The sequence below is a fragment of the Hypanus sabinus genome, unplaced genomic scaffold (assembly GCF_030144855.1).
Source record: "Hypanus sabinus isolate sHypSab1 unplaced genomic scaffold, sHypSab1.hap1 H_6, whole genome shotgun sequence".
Taxonomy (NCBI): Eukaryota; Metazoa; Chordata; class Chondrichthyes; order Myliobatiformes; family Dasyatidae; genus Hypanus; species Hypanus sabinus.
The window spans coordinates 449,355-472,832 of NW_026779047.1; the positions used below are offsets into that span (position 1 = coordinate 449,355).

At 49.4% G+C, this 23,478-nt stretch overlaps 1 protein-coding gene across 2 annotated transcripts in view; it reads right to left on the bottom strand.

The window, feature by feature from the left end:
* The window catches only part of LOC132386075 (protein LBH-like), a 109,075-nt gene extending 88,371 nt beyond the window's left edge, over positions 1 to 20,704 (bottom strand). The window contains exons 1-3 of one of the 2 annotated variants that reach the window (XM_059958365.1): positions 20,628 to 20,704; positions 19,943 to 20,123; positions 328 to 394 (exon numbers count right to left, since the gene is read on the bottom strand). In XM_059958365.1, coding sequence (XP_059814348.1) covers positions 328 to 375 — 48 coding nt within the window. In that variant the 5' untranslated portion in view covers positions 376 to 394; positions 19,943 to 20,123; positions 20,628 to 20,704. The other variant, XM_059958366.1, reaches the window with a different exon arrangement.
* Between the last annotated feature and the right edge of the window lie 2,774 nt (positions 20,705 to 23,478).

Sequence of the window (23,478 nt, forward strand, 5' to 3'; positions counted from 1 at the left end):
TCAGCCTCCACTTTAAATACTCAATGACTGGGCCTCAACAACCAGCTGTGGCAATGAATTCCAGACTCACCGCCCTCTGGCTAAAGAAATTCCTCCTCAGCTCTGTTTAAAGGGGTGTCCTTGTATTCTGAGCCTTTGCCCACTGGCCCTAGCTTCTCCCACTAATGGGAACGTCCTCTGCACTTCCACTCCATCAAGACCTTTCATTAGAAAGGCACCTCAGACAATGGAGCTCTCCCTCGAGAGCTTGAACAGGATGGGATTGCTGGTGTGGGACGGAAAGAGGGCAGGATAAATCATGGAGAGGGTAACGTCCTCAGTACTCACCTGGATGGGGAGTTGTTCCTCATTCCCTTTCAAGCTGACTTTCTCCATGACTGTTTCTCGGCCCTACCTGTGAATGTAAAGTGAAACCCTTGAGAACACTGCCAGTTACTCACTCCCTGTTCTCAAGGTGCACAACTTTAGAACAACTTTACAACTCCCTGTCCCACGTTAGCACAACGCATTTTCCTCAGCTGCCACCTCCCAGTTACAGAGCAGCGGAGAACTTAGAAGCCAGACCGGAGATCAGAGGATGTAGAACAGGCCCTTCAGTCCACCAGGTTGTGCTAACCTTTTAACCCCGTCCAATATCAATTTAGCTCTTTCCTCTTCCATGACCCTCCATTTTTCTATCATCCATGTGCTTATCTGAGTATTTTAATGCCCCTAATGTATCTGCCTCTTACAATGTTCCCTCTAAGGTGTGCGTGTGTGCACAAAGGAATTGAAACAAAACGTCGTCACCCCCCAACTCATTGGCATGTTAGATATAGTTCATGATCGTACACAATCACATTTCCTTTTCCTGCTTCTGATGCGGACAACATGGAGTTTGCGATGATTTATGTCCAATTCAGAAACTGGTGTTACCTGTAGTGATGCAAAAGTTGCTGGAGAATTTGCGAGCGGGGTGATATTTGGAAACTTGAAAGTGTCATTTAGCAAGCAAATCATGTATGGACAAGCAAAACCTTCGGCGACAAAACCCTTCAGGACTACTACGTATGTTTTGTGAGCTTGCAGAGGAGCGCGGGTGAAAAAATCAGTCCGAGAAGAGATCAAAGTTTTGTTGACGCTGTTTTGCTAAATGTTAAAATGAATACCTCTCTACATAAAATTCAGTTCACACACGTTGTCACTGGGCACAGCATGAGATTTTTGCGCACACTGGTCATTACAAATTAGAGGGAACATTCCTTCCAATCACCTACCATCTACCTGTAAAAAAAATAACTCCCACATCCTCCCATCACCTTAAACTGAAACCCTCCTCTATTAACCAAACCCCCCCCCAACCCCGGGAAAAATGTGCTGACTACACTACACGCTGCATCCGCAAAGGAAACAGCATTATGAAGGACCCCATGCACCCCTCATACAAACTCTTCTCCCTCCTGCCATCTGGGAAAAGGCTCCAAAACATTCGGGCTCTCACGACCAGACTATGTAACAGTTTCTTCCCCCAAGCCATCAGACTCCTCAATACCCAGAGCCTGGACTGACACCTTACTGCCCTACTGTCCTGTTTATTATTTATTGTAATGCTTGCACTGATTTGTGCACTTTATGCAGTCCAGTGTAGGTCTGTAGTCTAGCATAACTTTCTCTGTGTTTTTTAAAATTATGTGGTTCAGTCTAGTTTTTGTACTGTGTCATGATGTAACACCATGGTTCTGAAAAACATTGTCTCATTTTTACTATGCACTGTACTAGCAGTTATGGTCGAAATGACAATAAAAGTTGACTTGACTTGATTCTCTTTTTGCACACTTATTTAATAAATATACTTCAGATACTTATTACCCAATTTCTCCTTGTAGCAGAGTCCTGGGAAACAGACCGGTGGATCGTTGCTGCACTCCCTCTGTGGGAAGTGCAAGCTCTTCCCCCCAGCCTGTTCAAGCTGAAAGATGCTCACCTGAACTGGCGTCATTCACCCCTCTTCAACCCATACCCCTGTAAACCCTTCCTACCCATCCAAGGGCATTTTAAATCAGAATCAGGTTTGTGACGTGAAATTTGTTAACTTAGCAGCATAATCTAGCAGAGAGAGAATAAATAAATAAATAAAATTAAACATAATAAGTAAACATGTAAACAATTACGTATATTGAATAGGTTATTTAAAAATGTGAAGAAACAGAAACACTGTATATTAAAAAAAAGTGAGGTAGTGTCCAAAGCTTAATTGTCCATTTAGGAATCGAATGGCAGAGGGGAAGAAGCTGTTTCTGAATCACTGAGTGTGTGCCTTCAGGCTTCTGTACCTCCTACCTGATGGTAACAGTGAGAAAAGGGTATGCCCTGGGTGCTGGGGGTCCTTAATAATGGACACTGCCTTTCTGAGACACTGCTCCCTTAAGATGTTCTGGGTATTTTGTAGGCTAGTACCCAAGATGGAGCTGACTAGATTTACAACCTTCTGTAGCTTCTTTCAGTCCTGTGCAGTAGCCCCTCCATACCAGAGAGTGATACAGCCTGTCAGAATGCTCTCCATGGTACAACTATAGAAGTTTTTGAGTGTATTTGTTGACATGCCAAATTGCCTCAAACTCCTAATAAGGTATAGCTGCTGTCTTGCCTTCTTTATGACTACGTTAATACGTTGGGACCAGGTTAGATCCTCAGAGATCTTGACACCCAGGAACTTGAAGCTGCTCACTCTCTCCACTTCTGATCCCTCTATGAGGATTGGCTGTTAGTGTACCCACTTAAAGATTAACGTTGTCACATGTACTCCACGCTTACAGTTAAATGCGTCATTTGCATCAACAGCCAACACATCCGAGCGATGCTGTGGGTAGCCTGCACGTTGCATGCCCACAACTTACTAACCCTAATCCTCACATCTCTGGAATGTAAGTGGAAACCTGTGTGGTGAAGGGGAGAATCTACAGGGTCCTTACTGACAGCAGTAGGAGTGGAACCCACGGCACTGACGATATAAAGCGTTACGTGAGCCACTATGCCACTCATTCCTTGCACTTGCAGCTCATTCCATATAGGTGCCAGCAAACAATCTCAGTGGGTTGAGCAGCATCTGTGGGAGGACAGAGATTTGACTGACTCACTGATTTGTACCAGTATCTGTGGTCTCTCGAGTCTCCATATGAATAAGTTGTTCCTCAGGTCCCTGTTAAATCTTTCCCCCTTACATTAAACCCATGCCCTCTCGTTTTTATTTAGATAAAGATAATAACAGATCCCTCTAGCCCAATGAGACGACACTTATGACCAGCATGTTTATGGATTGTGGGAGGAAACCAGAGCACCCAGAGGAAACCCTTGTGGTCATGGTGAGAATGTACAAATGTACAGACAGCAGTGGCTATTGAACTGGGATCTATAGAACTATTATAGGGCTTGCTGACTGCTGGGCCAAGCTGCAATTACAAAGCAAGCACAGCAGTGCCTCTACTTCCTTAGGAGTTTGCGAAGATTTAACATGATTTTTAAAACTTTGACAAACTTATATAGATGTGCGGTGTAGTGCATATTATGAGGCTACATCACAGCCTGGTATGGAAACACCAATGAACACCCTTGAATGGAAAATTCTACAAAGAGTAATGGATACTGCCGAGTCTGTCACAAGTGAAGCCCTCCCCACCTTTGAGCACGTCTACGCAAAGCGTTGTCACAGGAAAGCAGCATCTGTCATCACAGAATTCCACCACCCGGGCCGTGCTCTCTTCTCGCTGCTGCCATCAGGAAGCAGATACAGGAGCCGCAGAAGTTCAGCAACAGTTATTAACGCTCAAGCATCAGGCTCGAGGGATAACTTCACTTGTCTCATCATTGAAATGTTCCCACAACCTATGAACTCACTTTCAAGGACTCTTCATCTCTTGGCTTCGATATTTATTGTTTATTTTTTTATTTATTATTTTTTTTTGTATTTTCAGTTTGTTGCCTTTTGCACGCGGGTTCAACGCCCAAGTTGGTGTGGTGTTTCATTGATTCTATAATGGTAATTATGCTATTATGGATTTGGTGACACTTATGTACTTGGATAATAAATTTACCTTGAACTTTGAATGTGCTTGATTAGCTTTCCACGGGAAAAAGACTGTGCGTTCCATCTTTCAAGCTTTTATACACATCTATAAAGACACTTTAATGGATAGAGTGCTAGCCAGCTCAACATCTCCCTGCAGTTCAGTCCTTCAAGTCCTGTAAACATTCAAACTTACTTTGCACTCTTTGGCTTCTCTTAGGTGAGTAGACAGAACTGCACATAGGACCCCATGTGTGGTCTCATCGAGGCATCGCAACCAAACGTCACTGCTCCTCACAACACTGGCAGTATCTATGGAGAGGAATACACTGTCGAAGTTTTGGGCCGGGAACTGTCATCTAGCAACTGTGTTTCTTCCTACCCTCTACTCAAAGTGCATTGTCATAAAGGTCAATAATCCACTTGCTTCCTTCACCTTGTGTACCAGAACACTGAAATCTGAACAAGTGTTCATCTCTGTTTCTCTCCCTGCACCTGTAGCCTGACCTGCTGAGTATTTCCAGCAATCTTTGCAACACTTAGCAAGTCAGGCAGCATCTACGGGACAAAATAAACTCTCAAAGATTCGGCCCGAAATTTCAGATCTTCATGTGCCAACAGAGATGCTGCTGGACTTGCTGAGTTCCTCCAGCATTGCTCGAGATTTCTGGCGTCTGCACAGCTCTCGTGTGTCCAGCATTTCTGATTTTATTGTACATTTGACATTGTGCCTGGACACTTGGACAGGTGGGTCGTGTAGGCAGGTATTCTGGACAAGGTGTGCTGACTGGTCTGTTTCAGCACTGTACCTGACTATTACTGAATACTTCCCCATCCAACACCATTCAAGCTTTATAATGTCTCAATGGTTTTCTACTGAAGCGGATAAATTCACAATTATCTACGTCGCCTGCCACTGGCACGGTAGGTGCAGTGGGTACCATCAACTGCAGGGACTCACCAAGATTCCTTGGACAGCACCTTCCAATAACGTCCACAACCAGCTAGGACAACAGCAGCCATAAATGGGAGCACCCCCCTCCCCTCCGCTGGAAGCTGCTCTCCGAGCCACACGTCATCCGGTCAGGAAGGAAATACTGAAGCATCAGGACAACGACTGGCAGTCTGGGTAACAGCTTCTCCTCTCGGGCTGTGAGACCAGTGAACACCCAGCCATCACCGAGCTCTCGTCACAACCGGTCTGGGTAACAGCTTCTCCCCTCGGGCTGTGAGATCAGTGAACACCCAGCCACCACCGAGCTCTCATCACAACCGGTCTGGGTAACAGCTTCTCCCCTCGGGCTGTGAGACCAGTGAACACCCAGCCACCACCGAGCTCTCGTCACAACCGGTCTGGGTAACAGCTTCTCCCCTCGGGCTGTGGGATCAGTGAACACCCAGCCACCACCGAGCTCTCGTCACAACCGGTCTGGGTAACAGCTTCTCTCCTCGGGCTGTGAGATCAGTGAACACCCAGCCACCACCGAGCTCTCGTCACAACCGGTCTGGGTAACAGCTTCTCCCCTCGGGCTGTGGGATCAGTGAACACCCAGCCACCTCTGGGGTCTCGTCACAACTGGTCTAGGTAACAGCTTCTCCCCTCGGGCTGTGAGACCAGTGAACACCCAGCCACCTCCGAGCTCTCGTCACAACCGGTCTGGGTAACAGCTTCTCCCCTCGGGCTGTGAGATCAGTGAACACCCAGCCACCACTGAGCTCTCGTCACAACCGGTCTGGGTAACAGCTTCTCCCCTCGGGCTGTGAGATCAGTGAACACCCAGCCACCTCTGGGGTCTCGTCACAACCGGTCTGGGTAACATCTTCTCCCCTCGGGCTGTGAGACCAGTGAACACCCAGCCACCACCGAGCTCTCGTCACAACCGTTCTGGGTAACAGCTTCTCCCCTCGGGCTGTGGGATCAGTGAACACCCAGCCACCACCGAGCTCTCATCACAACCGGTCTGGGTAACAGCTTCTCCCCTCGGGCTGTGAGACCAGTGAACACCCAGCCACCACCGAGCTCTCGTCACAACCGGTCTGGGTAACAGCTTCTCCCCTCGGGCTGTGGGATCAGTGAACACCCAGCCACCACTGAGCTCTCATCACAACTGGTCTGGGTAACAGCTTCTCCCCTCGGGCTGTGGGATCAGTGAACACCCAGCCACCACCGAGCTCTCATCACAACTGGTCTGGGTAACAGCTTCTCCCCTCGGGCTGTGAGACCAGTGAACACCCAGCCACCACCGAGCTCTCGTCACAACCGGTCTGGGTAACAGCTTCTCTCCTCGGGCTGTGAGATCAGTGAACACCCAGCCACCACCGAGCTCTCGTCACAACCGGTCTGGGTAACAGCTTCTCCCCTCGGGCTGTGGGATCAGTGAACACCCAGCCACCTCTGGGGTCTCGTCACAACTGGTCTAGGTAACAGCTTCTCCCCTCGGGCTGTGAGACCAGTGAACACCCAGCCACCTCCGAGCTCTCGTCACAACCGGTCTGGGTAACAGCTTCTCCCCTCGGGCTGTGAGATCAGTGAACACCCAGCCACCACTGAGCTCTCGTCACAACCGGTCTGGGTAACAGCTTCTCCCCTCGGGCTGTGAGATCAGTGAACACCCAGCCACCTCTGGGGTCTCGTCACAACCGGTCTGGGTAACATCTTCTCCCCTCGGGCTGTGAGACCAGTGAACACCCAGCCACCACCGAGCTCTCGTCACAACCGGTCTGGGTAACAGCTTCTCCCCTCGGGCTGTGGGATCAGTGAACACCCAGCCACCACCGAGCTCTCGTCACAACCGGTCTGGGTAACAGCTTCTCTCCTCGGGCTGTGAGATCAGTGAACACCCAGCCACCACCGAGCTCTCGTCACAACCGGTCTGGGTAACAGCTTCTCCCCTCGGGCTGTGGGATCAGTGAACACCCAGCCACCTCTGGGGTCTCGTCACAACTGGTCTAGGTAACAGCTTCTCCCCTCGGGCTGTGAGACCAGTGAACACCCAGCCACCTCCGAGCTCTCGTCACAACCGGTCTGGGTAACAGCTTCTCCCCTCGGGCTGTGAGATCAGTGAACACCCAGCCACCACTGAGCTCTCGTCACAACCGGTCTGGGTAACAGCTTCTCCCCTCGGGCTGTGAGATCAGTGAACACCCAGCCACCTCTGGGGTCTCGTCACAACCGGTCTGGGTAACATCTTCTCCCCTCGGGCTGTGAGACCAGTGAACACCCAGCCACCACCGAGCTCTCGTCACAACCGTTCTGGGTAACAGCTTCTCCCCTCGGGCTGTGGGATCAGTGAACACCCAGCCACCACCGAGCTCTCATCACAACCGGTCTGGGTAACAGCTTCTCCCCTCGGGCTGTGAGACCAGTGAACACCCAGCCACCACCGAGCTCTCGTCACAACCGGTCTGGGTAACAGCTTCTCCCCTCGGGCTGTGGGATCAGTGAACACCCAGCCACCACTGAGCTCTCGTCACAACCGGTCTGGGTAACAGCTTCTCCCCTCGGGCTGTGAGATCAGTGAACACCCAGCCACCACCGAGCTCTCGTCACAACCGGTCTGGGTAACAGCTTCTCCCCTCGAGCTGTGAGACCAGTGAACACCCAGCCACCACTGAGCTCTCGTCACAACCGGTCTGGGTAACAGCTTCTCCCCTCGGGCTGTGAGACCAGTGAACACCCAGCCACCACCGAGCTCTCGTCACAACCGGTCTGGGTAACAGCTTCTCCCCTCGGGCTGTGGGATCAGTGAACACCCAGCCACCACCGAGCTCTCATCACAACCGGTCTGGGTAACAGCTTCTCCCCTCGGGCTGTGAGACCAGTGAACACCCAGCCACCACCGAGCTCTCGTCACAACCGGTCTGGGTAACAGCTTCTCTCCTCGGGCTGTGAGATCAGTGAACACCCAGCCACCACCGAGCTCTCGTCACAACCGGTCTGGGTAACAGCTTCTCCCCTCGGGCTGTGGGATCAGTGAACACCCAGCCACCTCTGGGGTCTCGTCACAACTGGTCTAGGTAACAGCTTCTCCCCTCGGGCTGTGAGACCAGTGAACACCCAGCCACCTCCGAGCTCTCGTCACAACCGGTCTGGGTAACAGCTTCTCCCCTTGGGCTGTGAGATCAGTGAACACCCAGCCACCACTGAGCTCTCGTCACAACCGGTCTGGGTAACAGCTTCTCCCCTCGGGCTGTGAGATCAGTGAACACCCAGCCACCACCGAGCTCTCGTCACAACCGGTCTGGCTAACAGCTTCTCCCCTCGGGCTGTGAGATCAGTGAACACCCAGCCACCTCTGGGGTCTCGTCACAACCGGTCTGGGTAACATCTTCTCCCCTCGGGCTGTGAGACCAGTGAACACCCAGCCACCACCGAGCTCTCGTCACAACCGTTCTGGGTAACAGCTTCTCCCCTCGGGCTGTGGGATCAGTGAACACCCAGCCACCACCGAGCTCTCATCACAAGCGGTCTGGGTAACAGCTTCTCCCCTCGGGCTGTGAGACCAGTGAACACCCAGCCACCACCGAGCTCTCGTCACAACCGGTCTGGGTAACAGCTTCTCCCCTCGGGCTGTGGGATCAGTGAACACCCAGCCACCTCCGAGCTCTCGTCACAACCGGTCTGGGTAACAGCTTCTCCCCTCGGGCTGTGAGATCAGTGAACACCCAGCCACCACCGAGCTCTCGTCACAACCGGTCTGGGTAACAGCTTCTCCCCTCGGGCTGTGAGACCAGTGAACACCCAGCCACCACCGAGCTCTCGTCACAACCGGTCTGGGTAACAGCTTCTCCCCTCGGGCTGTGAGATCAGTGAACACCCAGCCACCACCAAGCTCTCGTCACAACCAGTCTGGCTAACAGCTTCTCCCCTCGGGCTGTGGGATCAGTGAACACCCAGCCACCACCGAGCTCTCGTCACAACCGGTCTGGGTAACAGCTTCTCCCCTCGGGCTGTGAGACCAGTGAACACCCAGCCACCACCGAGCTCTCGTCACAACCGGTCTGGGTAACAGCTTCTCCGCCTGGGCTGTAAGACCAGTGAACACCCAGCCACCACCGAGCTCTCGTCACAACCGGTCTGGGTAACAGCTGCTGCCCTCGGGCTGTGAGACCAGTGAACACCCAGCCACCACCGAGCTCTCGTCTCAAGGACAGCGAGCTGTTTACTGTTTATCTGCATGACATGCACACTGAATTACATTTCATTAACTGACCTGTGGTATGTTATGTTACAGGTGCTGTGTGTTTTGTGGGTGCACCAGGGTCTAGAGGAACACTGATTTACTTGCTTGCATGTATGTACAGTCAGATGACAATAACTTGACCTTGAACTTGAACAAATTCAAATATATTGCCATTTCCTCACCATCATTGGGTCAAAATTTGTAGCATAGTAAACCCACACAAGAGGGCAGCTCACTACCCCTTTCAGAATATCTATGGATGGGCAGTTAAGTCCCAGCTCAGCCTGCGAAGGCCAAGTCCCTCAAATGAATACACTCAGAAACCGCTTGTGTGTGAAGGGAGGGGTTTTAGGGATTTATGATCGGAATGCTGTTCTTTTCTTTGTGTGATGTGCTATCTGGAGAAGACAAATTTCTGATTTGTATATATGCTTTGATAATAAAGGAACATTTGAACCTTTGAAAAGCATGTAGACATGGTCAAGAGGTTTACTTGTTGTTCAGAACAAACATCAGGTTGGGGGAAGAAATGTGATCTAAATGGCTTTAACCATGGAACGAGTGTTGGTCTCAGACAGGGAGGTTTGAGTATCTCAGAAACTGCTGATCTCCTGGGATTTCCAAGCAAGCTCTAGCGTTTACACAGAATGGTTTGAAAGACCAGAAACACCCATTGAATGGCATTCCGTGGGCAAGAATGCCCTTGTTAATGAGGGCAGTCAGAGGAGAAAGCTCAGACTTGTTCAAGCTGACAGGATGACAACAGCATTCAAATAGCTCTGTATTACAACAGTGGTGTGCAGATGAGCATCTCTGAATGCACAACACATCGAACCTTGACGCTGACTGGGCTACAGCAGCAGATCACAAATAGATACTCATTGGGTATCTTCCGTAACTAATAAAGTGGCGACTGAGTGTACGTGTTACCTACACTTCCTTGAGATTCATCTTGAGTACATTTACAGGGAAAATAAAACTGAACTTATGAAAAATGATACATAAACAAAGACTGACAATTAGCCAATGTGGAAAAGAAGACAAACCATGCAAAAAGCAAAACTACTGAGAGTATGAGTTGTGGAGCTCATGGAAGTGAGCCCACAGGTTGTGGAATCAGTTCAGTGTTGGGGTGAGTGAAGTTATCCACACTGGTTCAATAGCCTGATGTGTGGAATCAGTTCAGTGTTGGGGTGAATGAAGTTATCCTCACAGGTTCAGGAGCCTGATGTACTGGATCAGTTCAGTGTTGGGGTGAATGAAGTTATCCACACTGGTTCAGGAGCCTGATGTGTGGAATCAGTTCAGTGTTGGGGTGAGTGAAGTTATTCACACTGGTTCAGGAGCCTGATGTGTTGAATCAGTTCAGTGTTGGGGTGAGTGAAGTTATCCACACTGGTTCAGGAGGCTGATGTGTGGAATCAGTTCAGTGTTGGGGTGAATGAAGTTATCCACACTGGTTCAGGAGCCTGATGTGCGGAATCAGTTCAGAGTTGGGGTGAGTGAAGTTATCCACACTGGTTCAGGAGCCTGATGTGTTGAATCAGTTCAGTGTTGGGGTGAGTGAAGTTATCCAGACTGGTTCAGGAGCCTGATGTGTTGAATCAGTTCAGTGTTGGGGTGAGTGAAGTTATCCACACTGGTTCAGGAGCCTGATGTGCGGAATCAGTTCAGAGTTGGGGTGAGTGAAGTTATCCAGACTGGTTCAGGAGCCTGATGTGTTGAATCAGTTCAGTGTTGGGGTGAGTGAAGTTATCCACACTGGTTCAGGAGCCTGATGTGCGGAATCAGTTCAGAGTTGGGGTGAGTGAAGTTATCCAGACTGGTTCAGGAGCCTGATGTGTTGAATCAGTTCAGTGTTGGGGTGAGTGAAGTTATCCACACTGGTTCAGGAGCCTGATGTGTGGAATCAGTTCAGAGTTGGGGTGAGTCAAGTTATCCACACTGGTTCAGGAGCCTGATGTGTGGAATCAGTTCAGAGTTGGGGTGAGTGAAGTTATCCACACTGGTTCAGGAGCCTGAAGTGTGGAATCAGTTCAGAGTTGGGGTGAGTGAAGTTATCCACACTGGTTCAGGAGCCTGATGTGTGGAATCAGTTCAGTGTTGGGGTGAGTGAAGTTATCCACACTGGTTCAGGAGCCTGATGTGTGGAATCAGTTCAGTGTTGGGGTGAGTGAAGTTATCCACACTGGTTCAGGAGCCTGATGTGTGGAATCGGTTCAGTGTTGGGTGAGTGAAGTTTTCCACACTGATTCAGGAGCCTGATGTGTGGAATCGGTTCAGTGTTGGGTGAGTGAAGTTATCCACACTGGTTCAGGAGCCTGATGTGTGGAATCGGTTCAGTGTTGGGTGAGTGAAGTTATCCACACTGGTTCAGGAGCCTGATGTGTGGAATCGGTTTAGTGTTGGGTGAGTGAAGTTATCCACACTGATTCAGGAGCCTGATGTGTGGAATCGGTTCAGTGTTGGGTGAGTGAAGTTATCCACACTGGTTCAGGAGCCTGATGTGTGGAATCGGTTCAGTGTTGGGTGAGTGAAGTTATCCACACTGGTTCAGGAGCCTGATGTGTGGAATTGGTTCAGTGTTGGGTGAGTGAAGTTATCCACACTGATTCAGGAGCCTGATGTGTGGAATTGGTTCAGTGTTGGGTGAGTGAAGTTATCCACACTGGTTCAGGAGCCTGATGTGTGGAATCAGTTCAGAGTTGGGGTGAGTGAAGTTATCCACACTGGTTCAGGAGCCTGATGTGTGGAATCAGTTCAGAGTTGGGGTGAGTGAAGTTATCCACACTGGTTCAGGAGCCTGAAGTGTGGAATCAGTTCAGAGTTGGGGTGAGTGAAGTTATCCACACTGGTTCAGGAGCCTGATGTGTGGAATCAGTTCAGTGTTGGGGTGAGTGAAGTTATCCACACTGGTTCAGGAGCCTGATGTGTGGAATCAGTTCAGTGTTTGGGTGAGTGAAGTTTTCCACACTGGTTCAGGAGCCTGATGTGTGGAATCGGTTCAGTGTTGGGTGAGTGAAGTTATCCACACTGATTCAGGAGCCTGATGTGTGGAATTGGTTCAGTGTTGGGTGAGTGAAGTTATCCACACTGATTCAGGAGCCTGATGTGTGGAATTGGTTCAGTGTTGGGTGAGTGAAGTTATCCACACTGATTCAGGAGCCTGATGGTTGTCAGGTTCCTAAACTTGGGGACGTGGGTCTAGACTACCTCGGCATTCTGAAGTTATGGAAGGCAAAACAAGTTTGTTTCTCTGCACTTCAGTTCATGTGAAAATAATAAGCCAATTTACCAATTTATTAGCCCCAGCGTCAGGAGCAGTGTAAAATAACTCAGAGCCGAAAATAGAATCCATTGTGTGACAAGCAATTGTCATTAAAACTTCCAACAGGTTCACGAATGTTGTTCTGAGTAAGACTGTATATGAGCAATATTAGATAACTCAGCCCATCCACTCTGCTCCATCATTCAATCATGATTGATTTTTATTTTCTCAACCAGTTCTCCTGCCTGCTCCCTGAACCATTAATTTCTTTACCGAACGGGAACCTATCAATCTCTCTTAAATGCACCCACTGACTTGGCTGTCACAACCCTCTGTGGCAACGAATTCCTCAGAACCATCCCCCTCCGGCTGAAGAAGTCCTCTTTTCCTCTGTCGTACAAGGAGGTTGCTTGATTTTGAGGCTATGCCCTTGGATCCTACTGATGGGAAAATCCTTTCCATGCACACTCTGTGTTCAATAAGCTTCAATGAGTCGGAAGTGAATTTTGCAGGCGATCAGTGGGAAGGGCTTTAAACAAGAAATCCCCTGGTTATGCCTATTTGAGAAGCTTTGTGAGGTTACAGTTCTTGCTCTCTACTAACTGGAAGAATCATTGTGATTTGAGTGAGAAACATTCGTGGGTTGCACCTGTCTCTGGAGAAATAGGGGTGGGGGCTGTTGTTGAAGAGAAGGACGGAAGTGCCGGGGTCCACAGTGCATCCGTCAGGTGTGAGCACCCAGGAAGTTTATTAGCTTCAAAGTGTAGATAAAAAGGTGTGCATGTAGGGAGGGAGTTGATTGACAGGCTAGGCTCCAAACTGCCCAGACCAGCGTAATGTGGAATGTAGAACAAAATTTGATCCGTTCACTCACAACTTCTCCCCATTTACTCCCACTCTCAAAGGCCCCATTCCTCACTCTCTCCCAACCCCCCTACTCAACACACCCACCCCCCTACTCCCTCTTTATCTTTCTACTTCTTGACTTTTTACGCACCACTTGGCACTCTCAACCAAACCTTCAACTCCCCACCCTCTCCCAACTCCTTTACTCCCCAACTCTCTAAACAGCCACTCCCTACCCTCTCCCCAAATCTCTAAACACCCACTCCCCCCTCTCTTCCAACCACTCTCCCAATCCCCAACACTCTAAATACTCCCTACTCTCTCCCAAAACCTCTACTACCCAACTCTTTATACACCCTGTCCCTACTCTCTTCCAAACCTTTTACTCCCCAACTCACTAAACACCCAATCATAGAACATAGAACATCTACAGCACATTATAGGCCCTTCGGCCCACAATGTTGTGCTGACCATGTAACCTACTCGAGAAACTGCTTAGCATTTCCCTACCACATAGCCCTCTATTTTTCTAAGCTCCGTGTACCTATCTAAGACTCTCTTAAAAGGCCCTATTGAATCTGCCTCCAACGCCGTCATCGGCAGCGCATTCCATGCATCCACTGGTCTCTGTGTGAAAAACTTACCTCTGACATCCCCTGTGTACCTATTTCCACGCACCTTAAGAATACTTCATGGTAGCCATTTCAGCCCTGGGAAAAAGCCTCTGGCTATCCACACGATCAATGCCCCTCATCATCTTATACACCTCTATCAGGTCACCTCTCATCTTCTGTGGCTCCAAGCAGAAAAGACCAAGTTCTCTTAGCCTATTTTCATAAGGCACGCTATCCAATCCAGGCAACATCTTTGTAAGTCTCCTCTGCACTCTTACTATAGCATCCATATCCCTCCTGTAGTGAGGTGACCAGAATTGAACCCAGTACTCGAAGTAGGGTCTATCTAAGGTCTTATATAGCTGTAACATTACCCCACGGCTCTTGAACGCTATCCCATGGTTGATGAATGCCAACACACCATATGCCTTCACAACAACACTTAACTTGAGCGGCAGTTTTGAGTGTCCCATTGACCAGGACCCCAAGATCTCTCTGATCCTCCATATTGCCAAGAGTTTTACTATTAATATTACATTCTGCCTTCAATTTAACCTACCAGAATGAACAACTTTACACTTCTCTGAGTGGCAACGTCTCCCTATTCCTCAATTCTCAACACACCCACTCCCTACTCCCTCTTGGCACTCTCAACCAAACCCCCACTCTCCACTCTCTCCCAAACTCTCTACTCCCCAACTCTCCAAACACCCACTCCTCACTCTCTCCCAAACTCTCTACTCCCCAACTCTCCAAACACCCATTCCCCACTCTCTCCCAAACTCTCTACTCCCCAACTCTCCAAACACCCATTCCCCACTCTCTCCCAAACTCTCTACTCCCCAACTCTCCAAACATCCACTCCCCACTCTCTCCCAAACTCTCTACTCCCCAACTCTCCAAACACCCACTCCCCACTCTCTCCCAAACTCTCTACTCCCCAACTCTCCAAACATCCACTCCCCACTCTCTCCCAAACTCTCTACTCCCCAACTCTCCAAACACCCATTCCCCACTCTCTCCCAAACTCTCTACTCCCCAACTCTCCAAACACCCACTCCCCACTCTCTCCCAAACTCTCTACTCCCCAACTCTCCAAACACCCACTCCCCACTCTCTCCCAAACTCTCTACTCCCCAACTCTCCCAAACTCTCTACTCCCCAACTCTCCAAACATCCACTCCCCACTCTCTCCCAAAATCTCTACTCCCCAACTCTCCAAACACCCACTCCCCACTACTCCCCAACTCTCCAAACACCCATTCTCCACTCTCTCCCAAACTCTCTACTCCCCAACTCTCCAAACACCCACTCCCCACTCTCTCCCAAACTCTCTGCTCCCCAACTCTCCAAACACCCACTCCCCACTCTCTCCCAAACTCTCTACTCCCCAACTCTCCAAACACCCACTCCCCACTCTCTACTCCCCAACTCTTTCAACATCCACTCCCCACTCTCTCTCAAACTCTCTACTCCCCAACTCTCCAAACATCCACTTCTCACTCTCTCCCAAGTGCTCTGCTCCCTAACTCTCTAAACACACACTTCCCACTTTTTCCTGAACCCTCTACTCCACAACTCTCAGCACCCTCTCCCCAGACTTTCCCAAACCCTCTACTCCTCCCCGCTCCTCATTGACGGCTCCTCGGTAGAGGTAGTTAAGAGCACCAAATTTCTTGGTGTTCACCTGGTGGAGAATTTCACCTGGTCCCTCAACACCAGCTCCATAGCAAAGAAAGCCCAGCAGCATCTCTATTTTCTGCAAAAGCTGAAGAAAGTCCATCCACCCCTCATCCTCATCACATTCTACAGGGGTTGTATTGAGAGCATCCTGAGCAGCTGCATCACTGCCTGGTTCAGAAATTGCACCATCTTGGATCGCAAGACACTGCAGTGGATAGTGAGGTCAGCTGAGAAGATCATCAGGGTCTCTCTTCCTGCCATCACGGACATTTACACTACATGCTGCATCCGCAAAGCAAACAGCATTATGAAGGACCCCACGCACCCCTCATACAAACTCTTCTCCCTCCTGCCATCTGGGAAAAGGCACTGAAGCATTCGGGCTCTCACGACCAGACAATGTAACAGTTTCTTCCCCCAAGATATCAGACTCCTCAATACCCAGAGCCTGGACTGACACCTTACTGCCCTATTGTCCTGTTTATTATTTATTGTAATGCCTACACTGTTTTGTGCACTTTATGCAGTCCAGTGTAGGTCTGTAGTCTAGTGTAGTTGTTGTTTTTTTTCTCTCTGTGTTTTTTTTAATGTAGTTCAGTCTAGTTTTTGTACTGTGTCATGTAACACTGTCCTGAAAAACATCTCATTTTTACTATGTACTGTACCAGCAGTTATAGTTGAAATTACAATAACAGGGACTTGACTTGGCTCAGCTCTATAAACACCCATTCCCCACTATCTCCCAACAATCCCACTCCCCAACTCTCTAGACACCCACTCCTCACTCTCTCCCAAACCCCACACTCCCCAGCTTTCTAAATATCCGCCCTCACTCTCACCCAAACCCTCTACTCCCCAACTCTCAGCAACCATGCCCCACTCTCCCAAACCCTCTACTCTCTCTAAACATCCACTCCCCACTTGTTACCAAACCCTCTGCTCCCTAACTCTGTAAATATCCACTCCCTCGCTCTCCCAAACCATCCACTCCCCAACTCTCTGCACCCTCTCCTCAGACTCTCCCAAACCCTCTACTCCCCACTCAACCTCACTTCCATTCCCTCTCTAGCCCTCTCCCTGCTCAGCACACCCAAATCACACAAATGTAACCTCTATGTTTAAACCACAGTGAACTCCCACAGTCCCTACCCTATCACCCCCTCTCATCCAAATCCTTTTCCTGCACTCTCCCACTCCATACTCCAGCATCACCTCAGAAACCCCTATTCCCACCTCATCCCTCTGTCCCAGATGAACTTGGATAGAGGTTAGTGCCAAGTGGCATTTCATGTCATCTGCTGTCTGTAAGGAATTTGTCCCTTGTCCCCATGGTTTCCTCTGGGTGCTCTGGTCACCATTCATAGGGTCGGGTTTGTGTGCAGTGAGCATGCTGGTGGCACTGGAGACGTGGTCAGGCTGGTGAGCAGTAGGTATTCTACATTGGCACTGGAGACATGGTCGGGTTGGTGAGCAGTAGGCATTCTATCCTGGCACTGGAGATGTGGTCGGGTTGGTGAGCAGTAGGCATTCTATCCTGGCACTGGAGATGTGGTCGGGTTGGTGAGCAGTAGGCATTCTACATTGGCACTGGAGATGTGGTCGGGTTGGTGAGCAGTAGGCATTCTATCCTGGCACTGGAGGCGTGGTCGGGTTGGTGAGCAGTAGGCATTCTACATTGGCACTGGAGACGTGGTCAGGTTGGTGAGCAGTAGGCATTCTATCCTGGCACTGGAGGCGTGGTCGGGTTGGTGAGCAGTAGGCATTCTATCCTGGCACTGGAGGCGTGGTCGGGTTGGTGAGCAGTAGGCATTCTACATTGGCACTGGAGACGTGGTCAGGTTGGTGAGCAGTAGGCATTCTATCCTGGCACTGGAGATGTGGTCGGGTTGGTGAGCAGTAGGCATTCTACATTGGCACTGGAGACGTGGTCAGGTTGGTGAGCAGTAGGCATTCTACATTGGCACTGGAGACGTGGTCGGGTTGGTGAGCAGTAGGCATTCTACATTGGCACTGGAGATGTGGTCGGGTTGGTGAGCAGTAGGCATTCTACATTGGCACTGGAGATGTGGTCAGGTTGGTGAGCAGTAGGCATTCTACATTGGCACTGGAGACGTGGTCGGGTTGGTGAGCAGTAGGGATTCTATCCTGGCACTGGAAATGTGGTCGGGTTGGTGAACAGTAGGCATTCTACATTGGCACTGGAGACGTGGTCAGGTTGGTGAGCAGTAGGCATTCTATCCTGGCACTGGAGATGTGGTCGGGTTGGTGAGCAGTAGGCATTCTACATTGGCACTGGAGACGTGGTCAGGTTGGTGAGCAGTAGGCATTCTACATTGGCACTGGAGACGTGGTCGGGTTGGTGAGCAGTAGGCATTCTACATTGGCACTGGAGATGTGGTCGGGTTGGTGAGCAGTAGGCATTCTACATTGGCACTGGAGATGTGGTCAGGTTGGTGAGCAGTAGGCATTCTACATTGGCACTGGAGACGTGGTCGGGTTGGTGAGCAGTAGGGATTCTATCCTGGCACTGGAAATGTGGTCGGGTTGGTGAACAGTAGGCATTCTACATTGGCACTGGAGACGTGGTCGGGTTGGTGAGCAGTAGGCATTCTACATTGGCACTGGAGATGTGGTCGGGTTGGTGAGCAGTAGGCATTCTACATTGGCACTGGAGATGTGGTCAGGTTGGTGAGCAGTAGGCATTCTACATTGGCACTGGAGACGTGGTCGGGTTGGTGAGCAGTAGGGTTTCTATCCTGGCACTGGAAATGTGGTCGGGTTGGTGAACAGTAGGCATTCTACATTGGCACTGGAGACGTGGTCGGGTTGGTGAGCAGTAGGCATTCTACATTGGCACTGGAGACGTGGTCGGGTTGGTGAGCAGTAGGTATTCTATCCTGGCACTGGAGATGTGGTCGGGCTGGTGAGCAGTAGGTATTCTATCCTGGCACCAGCAGCAGGTAGGTTTAGTGAGCAGTAAGCATTCTACATTGGCACTGGAGACGTGGTCAGGTTGGTGAACAGTAGGCATTCTACATTGGCACTGGAGATGTGGTCAGGTTGGTGAGCAGTAGGCATTCTATCCTGGCACCAGAAGCAGGTAGGGTTGGTGAGCAATAGGCATTCTACATTGGCACTGGAGATGTGGTCGGGTTGGTGAGCAGTAGGTATTCTATCCTGGCACCAGAAGCAGGTAGGGTTGGTGAGCAGTAGGCATTCTATCCTGGCACCAGAAGCAGGTAGGGTTGGTGAGCAATAGGCATTCTACATTGGCACTGGAGGCATGATCGGGTTGGTGAGCAGTAGGCATTCTACATTGGCACTGGAGACATGGTCGGGTTGGTGAGCAGTAGATATTCTATCCTGGCACCAGAAGCAGGTAGGGTTGGTGAGCAGTAGGTATTCTATCCTGACACCAGAAGCAGGTAAGTAAGGTGAGCCGTGGAAAAGCTGCTGGTACAAGAAGCATGATAGAGTTGGTATGCCGTGGGCATGCTGCTGGCACAGGACGTGCGGTAGGGTTAGTGAGCCGTGGGAGTGCTATGTTGGCACTGGACGCACGATGATCGTTGTGGGCTACCCTCACTGATTTGATATGGTGCAAACCAGTGCTTTTCAATGTATGTTTAGATGTACACGTGACAGATGAAGCTCATCTTTATCTTCATAACACAGAAGACAAAACATTAAGCGTAGAAGAGTATGGCACAGATCGGTGCTGAGTGTGATTCCCCTCTGCCTGCACGATCTGGATCCCTCTATTCCCTGCCTCAGTCTCCCACCACTCTCTGTTTAAAAGGCTTACCCTGATCACCTCCTTTACACCTTCCCCCTCACCCCCTTTAGTAGTTGACATTTCTACCCAAGGGAAAAGGTGTCTTGCGCAATTTTAAAAACTTCTATCAGATCTCCCCTCAGCTCCTAATGCTTTGGAGAAAACAATGCAAATTTGTCCACCCTAAAGGTAAGTTAAACAAGAGCAGCGAGATGGAATCACAGAGAGGTTTAAGAGCGAGGGGAAGGAAGGAAAGCAGGATGACAATGAGAGGGGGAGGTAGAGGTAGGTTATGGACTAGACAGGCAGATTGGCCTGTTCCTCTGCTGTTCTGCTCTATAACACTGAGATAAAAAGAAGAAACATTTAAAAGTGGAGGATGGAGCTAAGTCAAACGGAGAAACAATGAGAAATAGAAATAATGTACAGATTAGTGAGAGTATGGGCCAAAGAGATAAGAGGATTGCGAAGGCTTCCCCTGCTGTAAGCAGACTGAAGAACGAGAACATGAACGGGAGCAGCTTCACTTACCTCACACCATGTCCGCCTGCACACTGTTGGGCTCCGTGCCTGTCTCCTGCCTCACCTGCGACACACTGCCAGAGGGCTAGCGCCCAGCGGGTATCTGCTGTGAACCAGCAGGGACTCACTGTCCCTCAGCCACGAGGGACACACGACGTGGCTCAAAACAATCCCTCCTTAGATTAATGCCCTGAGGGGAATTAAAACACTTTGCCGTCAGACTCGTGGCAGATTAGCTGATGAGCAGCACCCTCAGCAGGTAAAAAACACAGTCGATTCCTCTTCAATTTCACCCACCCTGTCTTCCGTACAATCTTCCCCTCTTATCCAGATGCTCTGAACTGTCTCACTGTCCCCTGCCCTGTTCTTTCTACCCCAGGTGTCTTGCTCTTCCTGTCAACGTGTCTCTGCCTCTTTCTTGTTCTATTTCATATCAGTGAAGCTTCCTCTCACTGCTGCTCCATTTCCCTGTCTTCGCTGTTCTCAGCTGTGTTCAAGAGTTGGTTAGTCTCAGTCTCCGTGTCTGACCGTCTGCCTGGGCCTGTCACTTTATCGACATAGATCTGTGTCTGTACCCCAAGAGTTATCTTCCCCACTCTCTCACGATTTCTCTCACTCCTTCTGTCTGTCTGTCTCTCTCTCTCTTCCCCAGCTCTCTCTCACTGTCTGTCCCACTTTTGGAAGCTCTCTTTACCTCGGTCTCTATTTCTATCGTCTTTCTTTCTTTGCTTTGATTGCTTCCGTGTGTCTATCACTTTCTATTTCCTGCTCTCTCTGTCTCTCTGAGTTTCTTTCTCTTCCTGTCTCTCTCTCTCTCCCTTTACTTCTCTCGCTCTCTCACTTCACCCCTCTGTACTTAGCTTTATTTCTGTGCCTCCTTGCTCTCTTTATCTGTATTATCTGCCCCAGCTTCTATACTTCCTTGTCCCTGAGTATCTCCCTCTATCTGTGTTTCTCTTTCTCTGTATATACCCTTGCCCCTTATTCCCTCATTCTTCATGCATGCCCCCTCTCTCTTTTTCTGTACTTCTCTCTCTTTCTATCTGCCTCATTCCCTTTCTCTCACTCTAACTCTTCATCTCTCCCTCTTCCCCATTTCCTGAAGCTGAGAGACGTGCTTAATTTTGCAGCCGGGGATCTTTATTTCTGCCTCAATAGGATTAATGCCTCCTTCCATTATGTCAGCAGAACAGCCGACTGGAGCTGGCATCGTGGATAATCTTGAAATAAGTTAAGTCGTAGCTCCCGTAGCAAAGGTAGGAAAAGGCAGACAAAGCAATTTATGTCCATGAAACAACAGAGGCAAAATGCACTGTGCCTTGTCTGAGAGGAAGGCTGGTTTCGCACATCGTTTCTAGAGCTTGGCCAGGCTACGTCATTACTTCTGTGAACTGGAGAACGAGGGGGCAACCTTACAGAAGTGCTTATGTAAGCAGGACAGTGACAGTCTTTTCCCCAGGGGAGACACAAACTAGGAGGCATAGGCTTTGGTGAGAAGAAAGAGATTTAAAAGGGAGCTGAGAGACAATTTTTCCACACAGGAAGTGGAGGGTATATGGAACAATAGTTCAATGGTTGCATTTAATATCAGAGTAATGTATATAATACACGTACACCCTGATATTCTTGTTCTGTGCCGACATCCACGGAAACAGAATCTGCTAGAGGAAGTGGTTGAGGCAGGTATCATTTAGCAAACACTTAAATGATCTGAACAGATGGCATACAAGATTGAGCTTTCACTACAGATGTGACAACAATAAACCAGTTTACCATTGTAACCAGCTTATTGACCGGTGAAACTGTGGGCTAACACTCCAAGATCCCTTTCTTCTTCCTCACCTCCCGTATGTCAGTTGTTCCAACTTTGAAAGGTTTAGCTTGACAGGTTTTATTAGATGATGAATATTACTGACGTTAATTGAAGACCACAAGAAGAGTCCCCTTACTAAACTTCTAAAGGACACCAGACACTCTCTGACATGCATTCTGGTCTTTTGCCTAACAGCTCCTCCTGAAGTTGTACATCAATATCATAGTCAGGAAAGCTCACTCCTACTTCCTCAGGAGGTGAATGAAATTCGATATGTCCCCATTGAACCTCACCAATTTTTATCAATGCATCACAGAAAATATCCTACCTGAACAATCACAACTTGGCACGGCAACTGTTCTGCCTGTGACCACAGAGAATTGTGGACACAGCTCAACCCCCCAGAGAATCCAGCTTTCCTTCCATGGACTCTGTCCATGCTCCTCACTGCTTCAGTAAATGAAAGAACAATACAGCACAGTACAGGCCATTCGGCCCACAATGTTGTGCCAACCCTTAAACCCTGCCGCCCCCATATAACCCTCCACCTTAAATTCCTCCATATACCTGTCTAGTAGTCTCTAGAACCCACATCCTCTCCTCTGTCCTGCCCCACAGGCTCAGGGACAGATCCTATTGTGCTGTATTAGACTCTGTGTATGATAAAATGAACTCTCAACCTCGTTATGACCTTCCACTTCACTCTTTACCTGCACGGCACTTTTACCCTTTACCATTGTTTTACCTTGAATGCACTGTGTAAAGATTCGAGTTATATGAACAGTATACGAGACGAGCTTTTCACCATATCTTGGTACCTGCGACCATAATAAACCAATATCAATACCTCTCGTAGTCCCTTAGTCCCTTATTGAGATCCCCCAAATGTCTGAAACAGGACTTGAACTTGCAACCTCTTGAAGCAGGTGTCCTACCAACTGACAGCATCAGAGGAAGCTGGCGCTGTCTCTGATTACAGAATGGCACAGATATTGGGGCCCTCTTTGGCAGTTTCTCTCTCTTGGAGTTTAATATGCCAGGTAACTACGGAATACTGACTTCAGCATGGTAGTGCAGCGGGCAGAGCTGCTTTCTCAGTGCCAGAAACCTTGGCTACTGTGTGTGGAGTTTGTACGTTCTCCCTGTCACCGTACAAGTCCCCCAGATGCTCAGGTTTCTCCCCACAAAGAAGTGCGTGTTGGTGGATTTGTTGGCTGCTGTGAACTGTGTGGCTGAGGGGTGGAATCTGGGGCAAATTGCTGATATTGAAGGGAGGCTAAAATGGGGTGGTTGATGATCAGTACGGACTTGATGGGCTGAAGGGCCTTTTTCGCTACTGTACAATTCCGTCCCATGCTGGTTCTGATTCAGATTCCACAGTCCCACAGTCCAAAGCCAACGGTCGGTGGGCTAATTGATCATTGTAAACTGTCCTGTGATGAGGTTGGGGGGGGGCCGGGGATTCTGGGGTGACACAGCTTGCAGGGCCTATTCCGTACTGTATCTCTAATTAAATAACTGAAACAACAATTCACATTCTGATTCCGATTTATTTATCACATGTATGTTGATACAAACAGTGCAATGCTTAGTATCTCATTCACACACGAGCTGAGGGCAGCCTGCAAGCGCCAGTCAGAAAGCTGGGGAACTACCTGGATCCCAAAGCAGAAAGAGTCCCGCAGAAGGACCATTAAAACACCAATCCCATTGGGTTCTCCCACATTCCCAT